Genomic DNA, 23,999 nt, shown 5'->3' with positions numbered 1-23,999 from the left:
AGATCATAGGGTAAAAAGTGAATACATGAAGAAGCAATGAAGTGAATATCTGTCATGGCCATAAGTCACATTTTCGTTGTCTCAGGCTTCTCCACTCCTGCCCCCCTATAATAATTCTCCCTGTCCCTGTCCTTGCTCAGCTGATTAATCACATCAAGCTGAGTAAAGCTTATCTCAGTGATTTCCAACCAATCCTCTCTATAGGGTTTCCTCACTCTTCATTCCATGGGTCACCATCAGTCAACAGTGTATGAAAATTTGCATTGTGTAGTTTGTATTATAAAAGCAATACGTACGCTAAATATGCTTTCCTTACCCTTCCCCTCCTTCCCAACAGGCCCTACGCTGCCAGGAGGGCTCTAGACTTTTACAACGCGCCTATGTTCATAACACGTTTTGGTTGGCCGGTCAAGTCCATGCGAAATAGATCACTTTTACTAATTCCTCAACAAGGAAAGGAACTTCAAGATGGACTCTAAGCATCATCTGGTTTTTTTTGGGAATGACAACCATTAACTCTTCTTTGACTCTAATTCTTCACATCTTTCTGCCAAGACTGTTGGTGGAAGCATACATTTGAGCAACCACTTTGCAGGACAACTGGGCAGTATCTATAAACATTTCAAATATATGAGTCTTTTGACCCAGTAATTCCACTTCTATACCTGTATTTCTCAAAGCATCTGTGGCAAAACATCACATTGTTAAAAATTTCCAACGTGTCATGAACCACTGATCATGGAAGTTGTGGCCATGTCAAATTGAAAACTCTCAAATTCTGGCAACCACCAAACCATTGTCTGTGTCTATGAGTTTCTGTTTCTCATTTGTTTGTCTTGTTGCCAGAGGGTAAGGGGGGTGGGGGTTGGGGGGTGGGAGATGAGGGTAAGGGGGATCGAATATATGGTGATGGAAGGAGAACTGACTCTGGGTGATGAACACACAATGGGATTTATAGATGATGTATTACAGAATTGTACACCTGAAATCTATGTAATTTTACTAACAATTGTCATCTCAATAAATTTAATAAAATTTAAAAAAAAGAAAACTCTCAAATCCTATATTTATCTCATCACAAATCAGCAATATCTACTCACAGATCAGCCTCAGTCTGCAGATCGCTTTGAGTATCACTGTACTAAACGTATTTTACTGTATAGAGATATGTATCTGTGAACCTGAAGACATAAGTATTATAGAATTATTTGTAATACCAAAAGATTAGAAATAATTGAAATGTTCAGCAATAAAGGACCGGGAAAATACTTTATGGTACATTCATATAAGGCTGTAATATACAGCCATTAAAAAGAAAAATATACACTCTGAAAAATATTAAGTGAAAAGAGCAAAATGTTGAATACTCTTATAAACTCTGCTCCTTTATAGTAAATGAGCAGTTGAAGGCTTAGATATGCAGACTGAAAACTTCTAGAAGTTGTAGCAGAGACGGCTAGCTTCTACTAAATCTCTTCTCCCTTTTTTCTGTAGTTATAGACTTTTTGCTGGGCATATTTCCCAGCATACCTTGCAGTTACATGGGGTCATTATATGGGGTCAAATAGGTTTTCTCTAATGGAAGGTGAGAAGAAGATGTGTGCCACGGTTAAGTCTAGGCCTTAAGACACTGATGTGAGATTTTTTTTAATATAAATTTTATTGGGGAATATTGGGGAACACTGTGTTTCTCCAGGGCCCATCAGCGGGGCCCCATCAGCTCCAAGTTCTTATCCTTCAATCTAGTTGTGGAGGGTGCAGCTCAGCTCCAAGTCCAATTGCCGTTTTCAACCTTTAGTTGCAGCGGGCACAGCCCACCATCCCACGCTGGAATTGAACTGGCAACCCCGTTGTTAAGAGCTCATGCTCTAACCAGCTGAGCCACCCGGCCACCTCTCTGGAAGCCCAGCGGCAGCTCCTTGTCTTCAGTCTAGTTGTGGAGGGCACAGCTCACTGGCCCATGTGGGAATTGAACCGGCAACCCTGTTGTTCAGAGCTCGCGCTCCAACCACCTGAGCCTCCCAGCCGCCCCAACACTGGTCTGAGTTGTTTCCTTGTTATTTTTTTCCCTTGCCTCCAGGTGGAACCCAACTGTAGTGGTGACTCAGCCTGGACCATGCAACTGATGCCAATTCCCCAGAGGACAGCAGAGCAACAAGAGAAAAGAACATAGGATCTTGAATGGCCATAGAGAGCAGAGCTGCCCTGCCAATCTAAACTATTCTCATTGGCACTGTTATGGGTCTCTTAGTCCATTCAGGCTGCTATCACAAAATGCCAGGGACTTGGGTGGCTTATAAACAACAAACATTTATTTCTCACAGTTCTGGAGGCTGGAAGTCCAAGATCACGGTGCTGGCAGATTTGGTGTCTGTGACAGCCTGCTTTAGTAGACAGCCTTCTTTTTGCTGTAATGCCCCATGGCTAAAAAGCAAGGGAGTGTTCTCGGGCCAGTTTTATAAGGGCAGTAGTCCCCTCTGAGGGTTCTGCTCTTATGACCTAATCACCTCCCAAAGGTCCACCTCCTAATACCATCACTTTGGGGGTTAGGTTTCAACATAGGAATTTGGGGAGGACACAAACATTCAGGCCATAGGATATGGGATAGAGAAATAAACTTCTGTATTGTTGGGTCTCTTTGTTACAGCTGCTAAGCCTTTGTACGTAATATAAAAGAATACACAAGAATCTTGAATGGTGATTTTTCTCTAGAAAGCGGTTTTGGAAGGGAGATTTAAATTGCCTTTTACATCCTTTTGTAAACTTTGAATTTTTAAAAACTTATATGCAGGTATTAGCATATATCCATTTAAAAAATAACATAAAACAGAACAATGCTGACTTTCTCTTTAACAAATTATATGTCTGATTTTTCCCATACTGGTATCTTAAATGAGGAATAAGTGAGTTTCGGAAATAAACGTTATTAACCACTGATTTCACTATCTTCACTTTATGAAGATATTTGCTAAGAAGATAAGACTGTTTGTGACTTTCATTAACTTTTGATTCTGTCAACAGAACACTGCCACAGTGTGTGAGCTTGACGTAGACCCCTAATTACTAATACTACTGAAAAATCTACATTTTTACTTTACCAAAGCAATCAGGGAACATGGAAATGAGCTTCTACCAGACAACAAATTAACGTAGCATCAAGATATTTGTCCCCATACCTCAACAAACACCAGCATAAATATCTTCCTATAAACATCATGGTCACAAAACAGGGTTCAATGTGACAAAGGTAAAATAGTCCTTGGCAAAATTGTACTGATTTCCACTTTGTCCATATTAAATACCATGTTTCCCCGAAAATAAGACCTAGCTGGACCATCAGCTCTAATATGTCCTTTGGAGCAAAGATTAATGTAAGACTGGGTCTTATTTTAATATAAGACCAGGTCTTATAGAATAGAATAGAATAGAATAGAATAGAATAGAATAGAATAGAATAGAATAGAATACTGGGTCTTTTTTTAATATAAGACTGGGTATAGTATAGTATAATATAATATAATATAATATAATATAATACAATACTAGGTCTTATATTAATTTTTGCTCCAAAAGACGCATTAGAACTGATGGTCTGGCTAGGTCTTATTTTCAGGGAAACATGGTAACACTACGACACACTATTTTGTTTAGTTTCTGATAAACATATAAAGATAACTCATCCTGCAAGATTAATAAGAGACTGTACTTAAGGAAGGATGGTGCGTTGGAGATTTTTCTTCTTTTCATTCTGAAGGGACTTTATTTTATTATGCTTGTATAATTTCCAGTTATTCCCAGGTAAATTTCATAGGTGCTTCTTCAAGGTTCATACCTATACTGGACAGAGGATGTTATGGACTGGTACAGAGGAACCAAGGGGACAACAGAGGTGAAGGGGAGTGCCAAAGTTGTTTCATTTGGGAGAAAAGCAGAAAGGGTGCCAACAGGCAGGCATTCTGACTTTATGTCTTCCAAGTAGGAGGTAAAGAGAGAATTAATTTCTCTATTAATTATCTGAATGTACAAACTTCATGAAAACTGTTTCCCCTTTGATTTCTACCAAAATTTTTTAAAAACTATTCTCAAAAAAGCCAGTGTAGGTGGCAATTTCTTTTATATTATAGATCTATTTTCCTACTGTATATTTGTCATATGTCTATCATATGAAATGAAGCATTTTTTTAAAGGTGTGTTTTTCCAGGACCCATCAGCTCCAAGTCAAGTATTTGTTCCACTCTAGCTGTGGAGGGTGCAGCTCACACTGGCCCATGTGGGGATCAAACCGGCAACCTTGTTAAGAGCACCGCGCTCTAACCAACTAAGCTAACCAGCTGCCCCAAAATGAAGCATTTTTTATCATTCACGATTTGCAGCAACTCCAATTGATACTCTAAATCTTTCTTATTTAGCTATATACTCTAAAAAATGGTTAAGAAGTTAAAAAAAATAAACACCTAAAAAAGCTATCTATCTCAGCCTTTAAATGGCATCTAAAGCTTAGAAGTCAAATGCTATAGCCAATAATTATCAAAGTAATTCTACAAGAAAGACTAATGCAACCACAGCATAATATAATCACATAACCATGGATGTATGATAAATCTAAACAGCAACTTAACATCGGAACTATTAGTTGCAGTTTCAAAAGTTCTTAGATATTGAAAAGAAGATGTAGTCGGCCAGCTGCTAAAATGGAGTACAACAATCCCCGCCTCCTCATATTCATAATGTCTGACCGAGATGCCAGGCTGATTGAAGCCATCACAACTCGGTCATAGACTAGTTTTCCTGGACTGAGGTGACCACTCCTACTGAGCTGGTGGGACCTGTGATCCACTTCTAACAAATAGAATATGGTCAAATTGATGGGATGTCACTTTCCTGGTTAGATAACAGAAGATGGTGACTTCCATCTTGCCAACACTCTCTCTCTCATTGGCCTTGGTGAAGCAAGCTGCCATGTGGAAGAGGTCCATGTGGCTGGGAACTGAGAGCAGCCTTTGGCCAACAGCCCATAAGGAACCAAATCCTGAAAACAACCACATGAGTGTGAGCTTGGAAGTAGATCCTAACCCCAGGAGACGCCTATGGCTCTGGCTGACACCTCAATTGCAGCCTCTGATAGACCCCGAGCGGAGAACCCAGCTAGGCCGTACCTGGACTCCTGACCCACAGAGACTATGAGATAGCAAATTGTATTGTTTTAAGCCACTAAGTTTTGGGGTAATTTGTTATGCAGCAATAGATTACTAAGGCAGAAGTGTTATTTCTTTGCATTTGTATTATGTTGGTGAACCATGACTTAACATCAATTAGTATTGCTTAATGGAATCAACATACAAATTGTTATACCGTGAATCATTTTCAGTTAAGACCACATTTTTCAGACTTTGCCAAAACAAATCCTCTGCCTTGGGGTTGTCAGGCCATTGGAGGATGGAGCTCTTGCAGATTCTCTGCCTCAGCCTCAGATACTGAGAATGCTGTAACACTGGCTCCAGCAGAATAAATACAATCACATCCATATTCTCATCCATTAGCCTCTGCAAGGCCAAGTAGAAGGCCGTTTTAAAGCTCCAGCTTACTGCATATTTTTTGGTTAAAACAAATATTGTTTTTTTGCTTTGGTTGATGCTCTGCATGAGGTTATCGATGACGGCTAACCCTGGGTCCCAATCCCTCTCCTCCAAACACAGGAGCACATTTTTTTCTTCACTCTCTTCTAGGTGAAAGCGTAGCTCATTTATCACCCAGTCCGTAACAGAGGCATCTTTGGTGTCATAAGAAACGTAAGCATCGTAGAAAGTTCGGGATGTGGAAAGAGACCTATAGCCTTTTATCTTAGCTAAACACACTTGATAAATAAACCAAACATCCCAGTAAAACCAATGGTGACCCAAGGCAGCCAATATAATCATGATGGTGATGAAGGACGTGAAGAAACATAATGTGGCCGCGATGGTGTCTGAAACACAGGTGGTTAGATCTAGTTTTATAATACTCTTCCCTCTTTGATTTCCAGGACTGTCACAAGTGATGGCTGTTAGTCTAGGAATTCTGACATGCAGATTTTCATCCATCCATCTTCGAAAATCTCCCAGGTCACAAGTACAGTCAAAAGGGTTTTTATGTAGTTGCAAAACAGCTAACTTGGTGGTGTTCTGAGTTTGCAGTGTGGATCTGTTGATTGTTTGTAGCTTGTTGTAACTGAGATCGAGGTGTACCAGATTTCTGGCTTCAGAAAGAAAGCCGGAAGGCAGGTGGAAAATCCTATTGTGACTCAGTAGCAGCGTCTGAAGAGAAGGTGTGAATTTAGATAGGCTGTAAGTTAAAAAATAGAGATAGTTTCTACTTAAATCGAGCAAGTTGAGATGAACAAACTGCTGAAGTAATGACCAGTTAAAGAACCGTAAGTAATTATTATTTATATACAGTTCAGTGAGATTCTGGGGCAAGTTAACAAAAGCTTCATCTGGGATACGCTGCAGCTTATTATAGGATAAATCAAGCCGGGTCAGGTTCCTGAGACCTTTAAAAATGGCCTTGTACCTGTCATCCTCAGCATGCCACAGTCGATCAAGGCAGTTGCCACTGAAAACTAATTCTTGCAGGGACACGCTACTCAGATTGTACTCTGTTAAAGTATAAATGGAGTTGTAGCTCAGGTTTAAAACGTTTAGCTTCGTTAAGTTTTTAATAAATCCTAGACGGTGCGTTACCCCTGCTATTTGAAAGTAGTGTGCATTGTAGCTGAGATCTAGAACTTCTAATTTAGTCAATTCACTGAAAGCAAGGTCACTATCAAAGTCTAGTTTATTGTGTGACAAATCCAAATATTTGACATTAGACACAGCTGAAAATTCAGTTCCATTTAATGCTTGAGCATTGTCATTTGAAGACAGATTTAAGCAGGCAATTTCATTATGAAAAGCTTCAAATTGCTTTTGCCCAATAAAGAAAATATTGTTCAAGCTTAAATCTAAGGCTTTGCCGTAAGTTGTACATTGTGGCTTTATTAAAGGATTGGTGTTATGATAAAAACTCGAAAGCGGGTCAAACACATTATCTGCTGAACGTGGCTTACGGATATGACTTTGGCCAGTGGAGTCATTGCCATCATATTGCCTGATACCATTTACCAAGGGTGATATTCTGTTTAATGACAAGTAAATGACCTTCAGGTTGCGATGGTTTTGGAAAAAGGTAAAATCAATTTGCTTAATAAAGTTAACACCCAAGTTGATAGTCGTTAAATTTGAGAGGTTTGCCAGGGGCTCCAAATCTTCTTGCCAAAGTTCCTGGAACACATAACCTTTTAAGTGCAATTCCCGGAGACTCTTAAGGTTAATGAATTTTGAAGAAATATTAATATGTTCTGGATAGCCTCCCTTTATATAGTTAAAAGATAAGTCAAGTATTTCTAAAACGGGCAGCTTTGTTAAAAAGTCCCCAGACATTATTTCTTGTGCTAAATTGTTGAATTGAAGATACAGCTCCTTCAGATGATGCATCTTGTCAAACCAGGTTGCAGGAATCTTGCGGAGGGAAGTGCTGGAGAGGTTCAGGATTTGAAGATTGGAGAGGTCATGAAAAGCAAGATTATCTATGACAATTGAAGCGCCTCCTGGACAAGGTGTACAGGGAAATGGGGCGTTGAAACACTTTGGACAGTTCCCGCTTAAATCTAGTACTCTTAAATTTCCCAATTTCTTGAAGTCCCCTTGATGGATGATATGGATATTGGTGTTGCTGAGATACAAGTTTGTGAGGGAGTGTGGCAGGTTGTGTGGCACTTGGGAAAGGTTATTAAAAGATAGTGAAAGGACTTTCAAATTTGTCATCTCTTTAAATGTTCTGTTGCTTAGACAAAAAGTTTGATTACAAGCATTGCCAAAATAGCAGTTCCAGCCCAAATAGAGAGTTTCCAGATTCCTAAGTCCAGAAGTATTGTTTTCAGTTATAAAAACGATGTTGTTTTGAATTAGACTAAGTGTTTTCAAAGACCTTGGCAAATTAGCAGGTATTTTGTTTAACTGGTTGTCTTCAAGCAGTAACTCTGTTAGGTTTTGGAGGTTAAAGAATGCCCCATCTGTAATAGTCAGGCCTTTTTTATTTGTATGACGATTTTCAATGTAGGGCGGTTGCATGACGTTGTGGTTTAGATTTATTTTAGTAAGATTTCCCAGCCCTTGAAATGATTCATTTGTTATGAGTTTGATGAAATTACTAGACAGGTCTAGTTCTGTCACATATTTGCCCACTCCTTTGGGAACTTCATGCAGGTCAAGACCACTGCACTCTGCAATAACAGAGGAATTTTGTCTTGTCTCATGGCAAGGATAGTCCCTAGGATAATCTGCTCCAGCGAAGAACTCACGGGAATCAGAAATTAGCAGGAAAACGCAGGTCACAAGCAAACACTGAAGGGTCATGTTTACCTAAGGAAAATCAAAAGTGGAGGCATAATATTAGAGTAGTGGTATTTGCCAGGTATTTCATGATGAAATCAACAGTGCTTCACCACACTTTGTAAGCGTTTTGAAGTGTGAGTTCTCTTAACAATTAAATAAGTTGCATTAAATTACGTTCAGAATGATTTTAAGCTTTCATTGCGTTCAGCTTCGTGGTGCTAAAAGAAGTTGAAGGTGGAGCTATCTCAGATTATGATGATGAGAAAACCTTGGAAGCTTTTGCAGAAGCATTAATCAAGATGCCCCATCAAAATAATAGGGCTGATGCTGGACCATGGCTATGGTTCATGCTAGATCTATAGCATGGCAAGCTACATACAAGGTCTGACAATTACATTTGCGAACTCATCCTAGAAAAAGTGCTACATCCCTCATTGCTGAATATCACTATGGCCACCTTCAAAGTACTCCCCTTGGGAAGCTATGCACTGATGCCAGCACCTAGTCACCCTTCAAAGCAATTTTGGAACTCTTTTTCTGGAATGGCCATCAGAGCTGTTGTTGTATTACCCTCGATACCCTGAATGTCATCAAAATGTCTTCCTTTCAATGTTTCCTTTATCTTCGGGTAAAGAAAGAAGTCACTGGGGGCCAGATCAGGTGAGTAGGGAGGGTGTTCCAATACAGTTATTTGTTTACTGGCTAAAAACGCCCTCACAGACAGTGCCGTGTGAGCTGGTGCATTGTCGTGATGCAAGAGCCATGAATTCTTGGCGAAAAGTTCAGGTCATTTTCGTCTTTTTCTTTTTATAAATTTTATTGGGGAATATTTGGGAACAGTGTATTTCTCCAGGGCCCATCAGCTCCAAGTTGTTGTCCTTCAGTCTAATTATGCTGGGTGCAGCTCTCTGGCCTATGTGGGAATCGAACTAGCAACACTGTGGTTCAGAGCTTGCGCTCTAACTGACTGAGCCATCCAGCCACCCCATTTTCATCTTATTCACACAGCCTTTTCAGCACTTCCAAATAGTAAACTTGGTTAACTGTTTGTCCAGTTGGTACAAGTTCATAGTGAATAATCCCTCTGGTATCAAAAAAGGTTAGCAACATCATTTTGACTTTTGATTTGGACTGACAGAACTTTTTCAGTTGGGGAGAATGGGTTGACTTCCATTGTGCACTTTGACGCTTTGTTTCAGGGTCATATTAGTACACCCATGTTTCATCACCAGTGATAACATGGCCCAAAACATCGTCTTGCCTCTCCGAAAGGTCTTGGCAAACTTCGACTCTCTTTTGTTTTTGTTCATCAGTGAGCTCCTTTAGGATGATTTTTACACACACCTTTTTCCTGCCAAAATGTTCAGTTAAGATTTTCCTGTTTCTGTATTGATGTTTACTTGGTCTGCTATCCTTCTCACAGTCAGCCAATGATTTTGACACACAATTTGATGAATTTTTTAAATGTTTTCGTCAGTTCTGCTCGTTACTGGCCACTCTGACCTCTCTTCATCAGTGACGCGTTCTCTCCCCTCAGAAAAACATTTAATCCATTTGTACACTGCCGGTTTCTTCATGGCATTATCCCCAGAAACTTGCACTAACATGTTCCCTGATTTCACTTCCTCTCTTGCCAAGTTTAACAAGAAATTTAATGTTTGTTCATTGCTCCAATTCAAGCTCAGATTTTCTCATGTCGGCACACAAAAACACGCAACAACAATAATGAACACCACTCAGCAAGACACCACCACACATCAACACGAACACAGCTGTGAGACATTGATATACCAAGGTTATGAAACCTCACCGAGCTGTTTGTATAGTGCTGCCAATGTAAGCGCATGGTGGCAAGTTCGCAAACTTAATTGTCAGACCTGTTATCTATAGTTTCAACCTATTAATATAACTCTTGATGAAACTTTGGCCAGTTCCAATGAAAGTTCAGATCCTGCTTCTATTACAGTACCATTCATGATCTCCAAGCCAGGGTCATCTCTACCTATTCACACAATATCTCTCATTGGTATTTCCCATAATTTTTCTATACCTTTATGGTGGTACGTATCAAGTTCTCTGATCTCCTTGCATGACAGGAAAGTGGACACCTTCTGTTGATAACAATAATAACAAAGTATCAGTTATTGTGCCAAACATAAACATGTTCTCATCCACATTACTGTTTGCAGCAACACAGCAAGATAGATTCTATTATTATCCATATTTTGTAACTGAAGAAACAAACTCAGAGACTTAAACAACTTTCAGAAGGATGATACATGGCAGATCTGGGACTTGAGTCAGTATGATTCCAGCATCCTGTTTTTAACCACTAGCCATCATACTACACAATCTAATTTTGAAATCTTCCCGCCAGAACAATGCTTCAAATGCAGACAGCACTCAGACATTTTTGTGTGGAATGGCTACTATTCATATGTACCTTATCATACAAACACTGGCATCAATAGCTATTCTTTTCTTAATATTGTAAACTTTTATAGGGAAACATGGTGTTTTATATTTTTATGCATCTTCTGTAACACTTAGTAGCATGCCTCACTTTCTGTGCCTCTTTCTTGATTAAGGGCTGACTACATTACTTTTAGTAATTATACAATGCAATAAACAGATTAATGTGATTGGTTTGATGAAAGGTTATGTTCAAAGGACTCTCAAAATCTTATCTCACTGGGTGTGAAGACCAACCTTCACTAAACTATATTTTTCACTAAAGCCCAACTCATGTTCTTATTGTGAGTTAAGCCAGGTAAGTGCTTTCTTCTAAATTATCCTAACATTTAAGTTTAGGGAACTAACAGTCTCTGTCACACCCTTACTATATTATAAAAGATTTTTATATGGATGTCCATTATTCTTAGGGGCAATAGTTATTGCCCATTTATGACAGATAAGAAAAAACCCCAGCTCCTTATGAGATGAAAGTTAAAGTGGAGTAGAACTCCCAGGAATTTTCAGTTATTTTCAACTACAGCCCTATGTAGGTACTGCTGCTCAATGTTTAACATTTACTGAAAGAAAGCCCTGTTTTACCTGGTGTGGTAGGCAGAATTTTAAGATGGCCCCTGACTCGCCCCCTGGTATTATTCCTGTAATTATGTTACATTATGTGGCAAAAGGGAGACTATCTAATCTAATCACATAGGCCTTTACAAGCAGGAAGTTTTCTCTGGCTAGTAGTACAAGGGAGAGTCAGGGAGATTGGAAGCAGGAGAAAAATTTGACGCACTGTTGCTGACTTGAAGATGGAGGGGGCCACTGACAAGAAATGCAGGCAGCTCTTTAGAAGCTGAGAGTGGCTCCCTATTGACAGCTAGCAAGGAAATTCTCCCCACCCCATTTACAACCACAAAGAACTAAAACTGACTGCTGACCTGAATGAACCTGGAAATGGATCGTTAAGCAGAGCCTTGAGATAAGAGTCCAGCTTGGCCAACACATTGACTTTAGCCTTATGAGACCTAGAGCAGAGAACCCAGGCAAGCCTACCCAAACTCTAACCTACAGACATTTAAGCTAATAAATGGTTATTATTTGAAGCCTCTAAATTTGGGGGTTATTTGTTATGTAGAAATAAAAAAAAAACCCTAATATGTCTAGATAATATGTGTGAAAAGATGATTCATGGCTTGAAAATATGCAGCTCTCGCACAGGCCACCACAGATCTCAAGGGTCGACATCTCCACTGGGGGACACAGGTGAACCAAGAGGGTAATGAAGCTTGGGGACATGAGCAACTTTGAGAGATGACTCAGGCAATGTTATATATACTCAGCACCTAAGCCGATAGAAGCCTATGTGATTTCCAAGTGTGAAAATTGTTAGATTTGGAAGTGACTTCCTGACTCTTCCCTGAGCTTTCCAAGCTGATGGGTGGCCTGGGGAGTCCATTTGATTACATGCACAGCTTATTAGTTAGTTCACAGTCTAGTGGGTTAAAGAGACATGAGTTGAACACAACATTATAAGATTTCAACTGTGACACAAAGAAAAGGGGTCCAAAAAGAGGAGGATTTCACCTATTCATAGAGGCTGGGAAAGATTTCCCTGAGGAAGTCAAACTTGAGCTGGGATTCTAAGGTTGAATTGGCACGTATAAGGCACAAAAAGGGCAAAAGAATGTTCCAGCATATGCGAAAGCCCTGAGAGTATTCCTTCAAGTTTCCCATGCTGTGCCTTCACAGGAGCCCTGGAGAGGAATCAAGAGGGACATGGTATGGACCTGACACAAAGCCCATCGGGTTTCAAGTCCTCAAAGCTGGTTGAAACCTGCAGAGAACTGCTTGCAACAGTAGGACCCAGAATAAGAGGTAGGGCCAAGATGATTGGAATGGCACATAATAGATGACAAGTGGAGATGTTGCTGAGGTCCTCAGTATATCCATGACACTGCATTCAATGGACATTTTTCAGTCCTCATCTTAATAAGCATGTAAATATATGAAAACAGAAGACAGCCAGGGACATAAGAAAAGACGAGAGTGGATTGTGAGCTTTATCTGAAGAGCAATGCAAGACTTTGAATGTTTTAAGCAGAGTGGTACTATGTTCATTGATTCTATAGTGGTCACTGGCAAAAGGGCACACAGAACTTCAGGAGCAAGATGATGGTAGCTCAAACTAAGTTGGTGGCAATGGAGATACCGTGTTTCCCCGAAAATAAGACCTAGCCAGACCATCAGCTCTAATACGTCTTTTAGAGCAAAAATACCAGGTCTTATATTAATTTTTGCTCCAAAAGATGCATTAGAGCTGATGGTCCAGCCAGATCTTATTTTCGGGGAAACATGGAAGAGAGAAATGGGTTTAGGAGATACTTAGGAGGTAAACTGAGAGACATAGCAATAGATGTATAATGGAGGGGGCATTGTGAAGTGACTTTTGGGTTCCTGGTCTGTGCAACTGGAGGAATGAAAGTGCTATTCACTGAGAAAGAAGATCGTTTGGGACAGGTGGAGGGGGGAGTACATATTATTAATTAAATTTAATGCATTAAATTTGAGTTGAGTTTGTGATCTTCCAGTGGAGATGTCCAGTAGGAGTTACATAATGCATCTTAGGCTGAGAGGAGAGTTCTGATGGAGGGATGAATTTTGGAGTCATGGCAACTATAGCCACGGGTCTTAATGAGATCATCCCGGGCAGCGTAAGCCATAAAAGGTCTTCCACATTTCAGTTATCAACAATTTTCTCATCCATTCTTTTCTAGTAATTTTATGAGTTTACTTTCTTATATTGAAATATCTTATCCCACTGGAATTGTTTTGGCATGAAATGTGAGGTGCAGACTTACATTATTTTTTTTTTCTAAATGGAGAACCGTTTGCCCCAACATCATTTATTAAATAATCTTTTGCTCACCAATTTCATATGCTCCCTTCATCATAAACTAACTTTCCTGTGTATTTGGATCTATCGCTAGACTCTCTATTCTGCTTCATCAATCTATTCATCATTCATGCGCTGGTACCACATGTTTTAATAATTATAGTTTTCAGGTATGCAAGTTACTGATAGGGCAAGTCCTGCTCATGATTCTTTTGTGAATGGATCACATCTATCGTACCTTCTAACTGGTCCTTGCTGGTGGTGTTCACTAAAAGTATTGATTTCTACATATTAATCTTATACTTACTATACTTACTATACTTACTATATCTGATTACTTTGAATAGTTGTTTCTCCATGTGATTTTCTGGAGTAAGCAATTAAATCATCCACAAATAATGATGATTTTCCTATCACCCTTTATGCAGTCTAATTTATTTTTATTGTCTAATTGCATTGCCTAGTTACTCCAGAACAGTGAAAAAATAATAGCAAAAAAAGCAAAAACTAACCAATTAAACCACACACAAATAAAAATTCTGCCTCACAAAAACCATGGTAAACAATGCCAAACATGAAAAGATAAATTAGGAGAAAATATTTGCAGTTCATATCACAGATAAGGGAGTAATATAGTTGATATGTAAAGACTTTTTATGCATAAGTGAGAAGACAACCTGAAAGAAAACTGGATAAAAATACATTAACAGACAGTTCACAGAAAAAGGAAACACAAATAGTTCTTAAACATAGGAAAAAATACTCAACTTCACTCAAAAAATTGCACTGAGACAACATTTTTCACAGATTCTACTGCGTGGGTGAGGATGTGGAGAAACAGGTGCTGTCGTATTTTGCTGGTAGGAGTCTAAACTAGTGCCACCTCTAAGATAGAGAGCAATTTGTGATAGCTATCAAAATTGAAAACATACTTAGACCCAGCAATTTCAATTCTAGAAGTATACCCTAAAAATAGACCTTCACGTATGTAAATGGCTATATACTTATACAAAGATGTTCAATGCAGGGCTGTTAGTAATAGCCAAAGATTGGAAATAATCTAAATGCTTATGAATAGTGGTCTGGTTTTTTAAAAAAATATGTTATAGTCATATAATGGAATGCTATGCAGCAATTAAAGATGAGACAGTAGCTCTATTCATTTATTCATTCATTCAAAAATATTTATTAAGCATATACTTTATTTCAGGGCCTGTTTTCAAGTTGGGGATATAGCAATAACAAAACAGATGAAAATACCTGCCCATTTGGAACTTACATTACTAGGCAGTATGTTAGATGGTGGAAAGTACTATGGAGAAAAATAAAGAGGGGAAAGGAGATGATTATGTAGACTGTCCCTCAACTGGAATTTGTCTGATGTGTCTGATTAGACTGGGGTAATGGGTTTTAGGGAAGAAGGCCACAGAGGTAAAGTGTCATTCTAGTCCCATCACACCAAGAGCACATACTAACAATATGATTTACACTGTTGATATGGACCTTGATCATCTGGCTGAGGTAGTGTTTGCCCGATTTCTATCATTTTTAATTATAGATTAATCAAAAATAAGATACAATATTTTTTTAAAAGGTCCATGGGGAACAGATGGCAGAGTGAGGCCAGATTGCAGACACTTTGCATGATAAACAGAGCACTGTTGGTAGGTGAGACATTTGTAGGTGGTCACTTGGGCAGCTCCAGAGGAGAGGGCCACCCCATGTGGCCTCTCTAGCCTCAAGTTAAGGCCTTAACATCTAATTTCAAATGCAACTGTCTCTCATCTAATGCTGAGAAATTGAGGACAGGATGTAGCGGGTACTAGCGACTAGGAGGGGGCCTCCTGAAATTTGCTGTACTTTCAGGATGAAAATGGCCTCCCAGAGAGTCTGCGGCACCTTAAAGTAAATGTTGGGCTATGGAAATGATCAGAATATTTCAGAGGGGATTTGTGAGTGAAGAGCTTGAGGTTCCTAATTCCACCCTCCCGAAAGAGTGCTGAGGTAAGAACTTGAGTTGATAAGTTCCGAAGAACCTCAATTGGAAGAAAAGCACATGGGTACGAAGAACGAGAAGTGGTGACCAGGCAGCTGGCAAAGAAGTTGAGAAGGAAACTCTGACTATTCAGCCTCTCTCCCCTCTTCAGGGCCTCACAGAGGCAGAACGGACTGCGAAGGCTCATTGTTCATAGAGTGAACCACAGCTCACATCATCCAGCTGGATCTGAGGACAGAGAATGGAGCCCAGGGCCCCAGCGAGAACTGCACCTCCCCAGCCAAGTCCTTCCTCTTGGCCACCCCCATGCCTCTGGCCACCAAAAGTTGTGGCCCCAAAAGGACATCAGAGGGAACCAGATCCCAGACAAAGTGAGAAGGATCCCAGGGAAAATTATCCTCATTAAGATGTAACTAGTGAATAAACACCGCCCAACCTGGCAGGAGAGAAATGGCAACTCTGCAAATAAAACAGAGAAATGGTAATGATGCAAAAAATAAAAAAAATAGAGAACTGGCAACTCTACAAATAAAATAGAGGAGAAAAAAAAGCAATTATATAAATAAGACAGAAAGTGGAACTATGCAAATAAAACAGAGAGCGAGAGAGCAGAGAGACAGAGACAGAGACAGAGAGGACACTTCTGTTGTTTGAGCCTGACATTTGAAGGTTCCCATGAAAGTGACAGTAAAGGACTAGGACCCTAACAAGATCAGAGAGCGCATAAGAGGAGATCACAGCAGACAAGGACCGCTTAGCATGTTGCGGAAGACGGAGAGCAGGCAGTTGAGCAGTAGGTGTCAGAACAGAGAAACCAAAGGGTCAGCTACAGCAAAATCCATTCACATCACAGAAGCCCGGAAAGACTCCAGAACTCAGGCAGCAGTCATGGCAAGTGGCATGCCAGGTGGGGCTGCACAGTGGATTGATTGAGAGTCCGCATGAAAAGTTAAACCCTCCTGGTCCTCTCCCTGAGACTTACTGTCTCGAAAGGTCGAATCCAGAGCCTTGGGTTCAGGACTCCAGGCACAAGTGAAGGCCCGGGAGAACTGCCAAAGGGAAAACACGAGGGTCAAGGACATTCTGTGTCTGAGGCGTGGAACCCCATCTGCTTCCCTCCCCAGCTCTAGAAACTCGGACAGCCATTGGCTTATAAACATCACACTCCAGCACCCTGGAAAGGAGACTGGAGGATCTTGCTGGGAAAACAGACAGGCATAGTAGCAGGGCTGCAGGTGCAAAATTTAAGGGGACACCCAAGAACTGAGTCATCAAGATGAATACTATTTTAAAAACCAAGAATCCCTGTTGGACAAAATATCAACATTTCAAACAAGGACAGACTCTGACCCTGTACTTGCAAGGCCCTGCCCCACCTGCCTCACCCTCATCCCGGCTCTGGTTTGATAAAACTTGATTTACTGAAACACGCAACCAGTCTGCGGTCCAGAGCTTGCCAATTTGATTTTTTAAAAAAATAACTAAAAAATTATTCATCATGATTACTGAGCTTTTTGGCACCCTTCCTCCCTAAAATTTTGCACCCAAAGCAAGTGCCTCACTCTCCTCACCCTAGTCCTGGTCCTGCACCACAGAAAAGATCTCCCATGACATTGGCACACCCTCGTCCAAAGCTGATCACATCCACCATCTTGGGCTGAGACTCATACGTGGACTGGGAAGCCCTGCTCTTGCAATTGGAGCTTCTAATCAGCTCTTTGGTGCCTCTCTCTTCAGAATGAAATAACAGCCAGCACCAGTCACCTGGAAATTCACCCAGTATGCAAGGGAGGTCAACACAAGAAAAAGAAAAAGAAAATCAGAGGCCCCCAAATTGGTAGAATCAGGCCTCTACCACTCAGGACAGTGTTTATGGTTTCTTTTCTTAATGTGGGTCCTGTCTCAAGTCCCTCTCTGCAATTCTGAAATCCGAAAAGATCTGAGCTCTAGATGATTTTGTTTTGCTTTTTGTAATATGTTTGGCAGCAAAACCTGATCTGAGCTGACCCAAGGCTACCATCACCTTTATTTATCCACTTAGCGTGAGCATTTTAATTTTAAGGCAGAAACAGCCATGGGTGTGACCTGGACCCATTGGAAGTGTTTTGGAATATATCATACAAGTAACATACCATATTTCCCCCCAAATAAGACTTAATGGAAAATAAGCCCTAGAATGATTTATTTTTAATAAGATACCCCCTGAACATAAGCCCTAAGGCATCTTTGGGAGCAAAACTTAGTATAAGATCCAGTCTTATTTTCAGGGAAACACGTATTATCTTACTAACATATGAATTCTGAACTTTGACAGAACACTGGCCCACAGGTTTCAGATAAGGGTTCATGCATTGATACTTAAATCTCCTTCCTTGGGGACACATTAGCAATTCCTGAATTTTCCTGTGCCTGTGTTAAATCAGAAAACAGAATGTGAGAGGCTGTCAATGGGGTCAAATTATGCCTTTCATGGGCCCGATGTACTTGTGTCTTCATGGGCCCCTTCTTCCATTAAAAAGAAAGTAAAAATTATATTTTATGACCCCATTGGTATAAAGATGAATCTAATCCAAGCTGGATTATATTCATTATTTTGCTGATTTTAAAAGAAATTAAAATCTGCTTAAAGTATCATGGGCTGTAGTCCCTGTGCGTTCTGTGCCTAAGAGGAGTCAGGCCTGGGTGTCAATGATGGTACAATGGGGCTCAGATCAGGCCCCCGGACACAAGTTACGTAGGACATACTTCTCGGAAAGTAAATTAAGTGTTAGATTGGGAGCTGGTGAAGTAAAGGATTAGGATTAAATGGAGTGGCATAACAGAGAATCAAAAAAGGAAAGTGTTGCAGGTTGAATTATTTCCCTCCACCAAAAGATATGTCGAAGTAGTTTTAACCTCTGTATATGTGAATGTGACCTTATTTGGAAATAGGGTCTGTACAGATGGAATCAAGTTAAAATGAGGTCATACTGGATTAGGGTGGGCCCTAATCCAATGACTGGTGTCCTTATAAGGGGAGGCATATTTGGACACAGACACACACAGGAAAGATGGCCATGTAAAGATGGAGGCAGAGGTTGGAGTGATGCAGCTACAAGCCAGGGAACACCAAGGATTGCCCGCCACCATCAGAAGGTAGGAGAAAGGCATGAGATAGATTTTCCCTGAGACCCCAAGAAGAAACCAGTCCTGTTGAAAATACCTTGATTTTCGACTTCTGGCCTCCAGAATTGTGAAAGGATAGACTTCTGTTGTTTTGAGCTACCAGGTTTGTGGTACTTTGTTACATCAGCCCCAGGAAACAGTAAGAGCAGAGAGCAGATAAACAGGAGTTATTCAGTAGGAACCACTGCCGAGACAAGTTCAAGCTGCCAGAAAAAGCCCTTTGTCTGGACATGCCCGTGAGCTCGCTGCATAGCATACCCTGAGGAGGATGACTGGGTCTTCATGTTCTGGATCTTTCCCTGAGTGTTGCCTTGAAACACCCAGAAAAAAATTGAGATCCATTTCTTTAAAGAAACCATGAGTCACACCCCAAAAGAAATCTGCTTACCTTCCCCTCCCTGCCAAATGCAGCTGTTGCTAGCTATTAAGGAAGTGATTTCACAACGATTTCCCTATTTTCCACACAGAACAAGTTCTTTGGTTGAGTACATGGACACACGATAGGACAACTCTCTCCTTTGGGTTCTGAAGGAGCCAAAAGGTACAATGCAAACAACCTGTTTCAGTCCTCGCCCAAACCTTGCTTCTCAACTTGGACCCCAGTGGACACCAAAAACACATCTTTTTAAAGACCAGTGCAGTTTGAAGAACAGCTCGGAAAAGTCTACCTTAGGTGAGGAACCTGGGAGTCAGAATGAACCAAAGGGCCACCCCCAGAATCCCCCTGGGGTGAAAGTTGTGGGCAGGGCAGAGACTTGGTGCAAAAAAACTGATCCCGCTAAGTGATACTAAAATAAATCCTGCAGGTTTTCCTACACAACCTAAGGTGAAGATGGTCTGCGAGGTACCCAATGCTGCCTTCTTGGAATAAACGGCTTTTTATCTTTGCACACCCCTTTCCTAGGCTGCAAGCAGCCATTTTGCATTGATGCCTCCTCTCTCTTCAAAGGCTTCCTTTAGCAACATGTGGTTTGCCTCAGCGCATCTCCTCAGCTGCACCCCTTTCTCAGGATGGGTCCTGCTGATACCCCCTAACACTAAATTGTCAAGAGAACCTATTGATTATAAGACGTGATTAATCCCCCCAATTGAATTAGTTGTTGGGCATGATGTGGGATTCAACCAGAACTGATTTTTGCCAAATGGGAAATATTTCTAAGTTTTCATGGGTTCTGGTTCATTCACATTGAGTGTGTTGACCACTGGTACATTATGAAAGTAAATTAATAAAGAAATGGTTGTGCAGATAGGATTAAGCACCTTAGGTGAAATTTATAATTAATAACAGATACTTTATTTTATCCATTTCAAATCTGATGAATTCACTAATAGCTTTGAAAGACAAAGGAAACCACTACCTCATTAAATGCACATATCAATGAAGAGATGGATCCTGATTTCATATACATAAAAATATGAAAGCTTATGCTGCTTGAATTCCAGGAAATATGGTGAGTTCTTTACCATGAGGCAGACACTGGGCTGAGAGCGACTCATGCATTTCCTTGTTTAATCCTTCTACAAACCAGTGAGGTGGGCGCTATCATAAGCCCCATTTTACAGATGTGGAAACTGAGGCTTCACAGAGGCTAATTTACCCAAGCTCACTCAGATGGTAGGTGGGTGGCGAAGCTGAATCTGAGCCTACATGCACCTGAGTAGTTAACAAATCGGTAGGGCTGGAACCCAGGGACCAGTTAGCAATGATCTGGTTTTGATTATCAGCAGACACCATAGCCATACCTGGAACCTTCAGGATTTTGGTGCCGGGGTGGATTTCTGCACTGATCAGTCAACCACAGAGCTCTCTGTCATCCCACAGAACAACTGGAAGTCCACTGATTTTAGACATATGCACCAACTAGCAGCTCTTTGTAACCATCTGAAGCGTCAACACAGCCCCTACTTACTAATGCTGATCCACAACCATGGGTGACACACTTAAATTTCCTGTGTCTTTATTGCCCTGAATAGTCATAAATTGGGGATAATAGTTTAAAAAATAACAAATCCCTCAACTCCATTTAATAACTCAAACTCAAATACATTCCATTGGAACGACGTTCCCCTCAATAGACCCAGGAGATGACACTAAGACACAAACAACCTCCAACTGAGTTTCAAGGACAACCCTGGGTAAATACATCCTCCCCTATGAGACACCTCCATACTCCCTAAGTCTGGGATTTTCATGAGACGGCCTCCTGTCCCATAATCCTCCATGCCATGTTAGGATTATTACATGGAAAGATGAAGGTCAGTGACTAGAGCAGAAAATGAACTTCATCAACTGCCCTCACCCTGCTCCGCAACCTCGGCTTTTCAGATAAGGCATACCGGACCTGTTATTTTGCTCTCTGAAACCAAACCAAGGGGCTAATGAGTAAGCTTCAGGTCTCCCTACAGTCTTGTCACCCCTAAAAAAGGACTGTGCTCTTTAGTGAAAGGACCAAAAGAGCTGTCCAGATGCTGCTGTAAGACAGTGGTTCTCAACTGTGGCTGCACATTGAGACCTGGAAAGTTAGAAAGCTGCAATGCCCAGCTCCCACCCCCCAGGATTCTGATTTCATTGGTCTGGGGTTCAGCCTGCCAGCAGAACTTTTTAAAACCCCCTCTGTGATACTAAGACATAGTCAAGACTACGCCCATGCTCTGAGGCCAGTGGGAGGGAGCCAGGGCATTTTTCCAAGGTTAGTTTGATTTTATTATTCTACTTTCCACTTTCTTACAATACAATTATATTGGCTTACCACAGCAGTTTACAAATATCAAATAGAAATTAACTTCCATTGCCATTCCATACATGGCATTGGCCCTCTTGGCTCAATTCTTTATGGACCATTGCAGTTATTTTGTAAAGCAGCATAAAATTTCAGCGCAGACTTTATCTACTTTCAATATCTATAACGGGCATCAAATGGATGCAAAAATTAACTTTAAAAACTTAAACATACATTGAATGGTGGTATAAAAAATGACTCCAACAACTTTAGTAAGCACTAAATGAGTGTGGAAAATAGGTAAATTTTGGATGAGCTTCTCCTGAAATCAGACTTCTCAATAGTTCTTAGATCTCATTGAGTTTTCTAGAAAACGTATCATTTTTTAAAATTATGAAGTTTTCAATCTGCCAGTTCTTGACAATAACAAAAACTGACCACTTGCTATGCCTAAACATTAGAGAATATAATTTTAGAAATAGGAGTTACTTAAAAACTCCTAACAAGAAACGTAATTAATATTGAACGTTAAGCTCCTTGTAGGATATTAATTTCAGGCTTTGCCTTGGCACTAGCTAGTGACTCGTGTATGAGAGGGGACAGAGTTTGTCCTTTTCTTTAGAAGTAGCAAAGGAGAAAAACCTCCCCATCCACTTCACCTCCAACTCATTGGTTCTAGAAGAGAATATTGTTTCTGGCAGGACCAGAAAGCAATGTTCCAGTTCAATTCTTAACTTGGAATTGGCTTGTCTTCCTGTCCAAAATAATAAGTCCACTGCATTTCATTTTCAAAATGACCTACATTTAGAGTTGTTTCACTACTTAACCTTTTGATCCTTATTTGCCTATTCATCACTTACTCTGTTCATACTATTTGCCACCAAACCATATTTCGGGGTCAGAAATCACATATTTTGCTGGAAAGCATTGTTAAAAGAGTAGAAGTACTTACCACTTTTCTGTTGTTGGCCCTCCTGATGTCTCATTCCACAGCCTGCATGCAGCACGGCAGAGTGGTACCCTCTATACGGTGGATGCACATGGAGAAGACAAACTGGCCAACTTCCTAAATTGGTGACTTTACCCCTCAGTGGAACCTAGCATGTGGTTTGCAGAAGTTTACATGGGAAGCAGGAAATTATGATTGCTTAACTGTTGCTAAATCATTTATTGATTGTACTTCAACATTTCAAAACTGAAATTGGGGGGAGAAAAGTCATTTATAAAATGATTTAAATATAACCCGAACCAGAAATTTAAATATAACCCGAACACAGTGTATTTTTGTGAGTTTGTGTATATTAGTGTGGATGTGTGGGTGGGTGCGGGGTGTGGCTGCAAGGATCCTCCCCAAAACGTTAGCAGAAGTTAGCTCTGGAGAGTAAGATTAGGGGGAAATGAGGGAGAGAATTGGGGAAATTTTTCCTTTTACTTTAAAAAAACTCTAGGGTGGTTTTTTTCAATGACAGTTGACATTCAATATTATTTTATATTAGTTTCAGGCGTACAGCATAGTGGTTAGACATTCATAGAATTTACTAAGTGATCCCCCAATAAGTCTAGTACCCACCTGGCACCATACATGGTTATTACAACATTATTGACTATGTTCCCTAGGCTTTACTTTACATCCCCATGACTATTTTGTAACTGCCAATTTGTACTTCTTAATCCCTTCACTTTTTCACCCAGCCTCCCAATGCCCCTCCTATCTGGAAACCATCAGTTTGTTCTCTGTATCTATGAGTTTCTTTCTGTTTTGTTTTTTTTCTTTTTGGTTTATTTGTTTATTTTATTCTTTAGATTCCATGTATTTGTCTCCCTCTGACTTATTTCACTTAGCATAATACCCTCTAGGTCCATCCATGTTGCAAATGGTAAGATTTCGTATTTTCTTTTCATGGCTGAGTAATATTCCATATTCCATTGTATTGTACATGTACCACCTCTTCTTTATCCAGTCATCCATTGATGGGCACTTAGGTTGCTTCTATATCTTGGCTATTGTAAATAGCACTGCAATGAACATAGGGGTGCATGTATCTTTCCAAATTAGTGTTTTGGATTTCTTCAGATAAATACCCAGGAGTGGAATTGCTGGGTCATAAGGTAGTTCCATTTTTAATTTTTTTAGTAACCTCCATACTGTTTTCCATGGTGGCTGCACCAATTTACAATCCCACCAACAGTGCACAAGGGTTCCCTTTTCTCCACATTCTCGTCAACACTTGGTTTTTTATTGATTGGTGTTGAGTTGTATGAGTTCTTTATAAATTTTGGATATTAACCCCTGATTAGATATATCATTGGTGAATATCTTTTCCCATTCAGTAGGATGTCTTTTCATTTTATTGATG

General features: G+C 40.3%; 1 protein-coding gene across 2 annotated transcripts; it reads right to left on the bottom strand.

Moving 5' to 3' along the window:
• Nucleotides 1–1,636: 1,636 nt before the first annotated feature.
• Nucleotides 1,637–22,823, bottom strand: TLR8 (toll like receptor 8). Of its 2 annotated transcripts, XM_074323436.1 has the most exons (4): nt 22,595–22,823; nt 16,740–16,806; nt 10,462–10,522; nt 1,637–8,438 (listed from the first exon to the last, which is right to left on the bottom strand). In XM_074323436.1, the coding sequence occupies exon 4, from the start codon at nt 8,430–8,432 to the stop codon at nt 5,313–5,315; it is 3,120 nt and encodes a 1,039-aa protein (XP_074179537.1). In that variant the 5' UTR covers nt 8,433–8,438; nt 10,462–10,522; nt 16,740–16,806; nt 22,595–22,823; the 3' UTR covers nt 1,637–5,312. The 2 variants fall into 2 exon arrangements, with proteins under 2 accessions (XP_074179537.1, XP_019601802.2); XM_019746243.2 differs by lacking the exon at nt 16,740–16,806 and having other exon boundaries at nt 22,595–22,822.
• Between the last annotated feature and the right edge of the window lie 1,176 nt (nt 22,824–23,999).

The sequence above is a fragment of the Rhinolophus sinicus genome, chromosome X (genome assembly GCF_036562045.2).
Source record: "Rhinolophus sinicus isolate RSC01 chromosome X, ASM3656204v1, whole genome shotgun sequence".
Classification (NCBI taxonomy): domain Eukaryota; kingdom Metazoa; phylum Chordata; class Mammalia; order Chiroptera; family Rhinolophidae; genus Rhinolophus; species Rhinolophus sinicus.
This window is presented reverse-complemented; position numbering and strand designations above follow the sequence as displayed.

Bases quoted from the DNA above. Each gene is read 5' to 3' on its own strand.
- TLR8 (XM_074323436.1), bottom strand. From the start codon at position 8,432: ATGACCCTTCAGTGTTTGCTTGTGACCTGCGTTTTCCTGCTAATTTCT.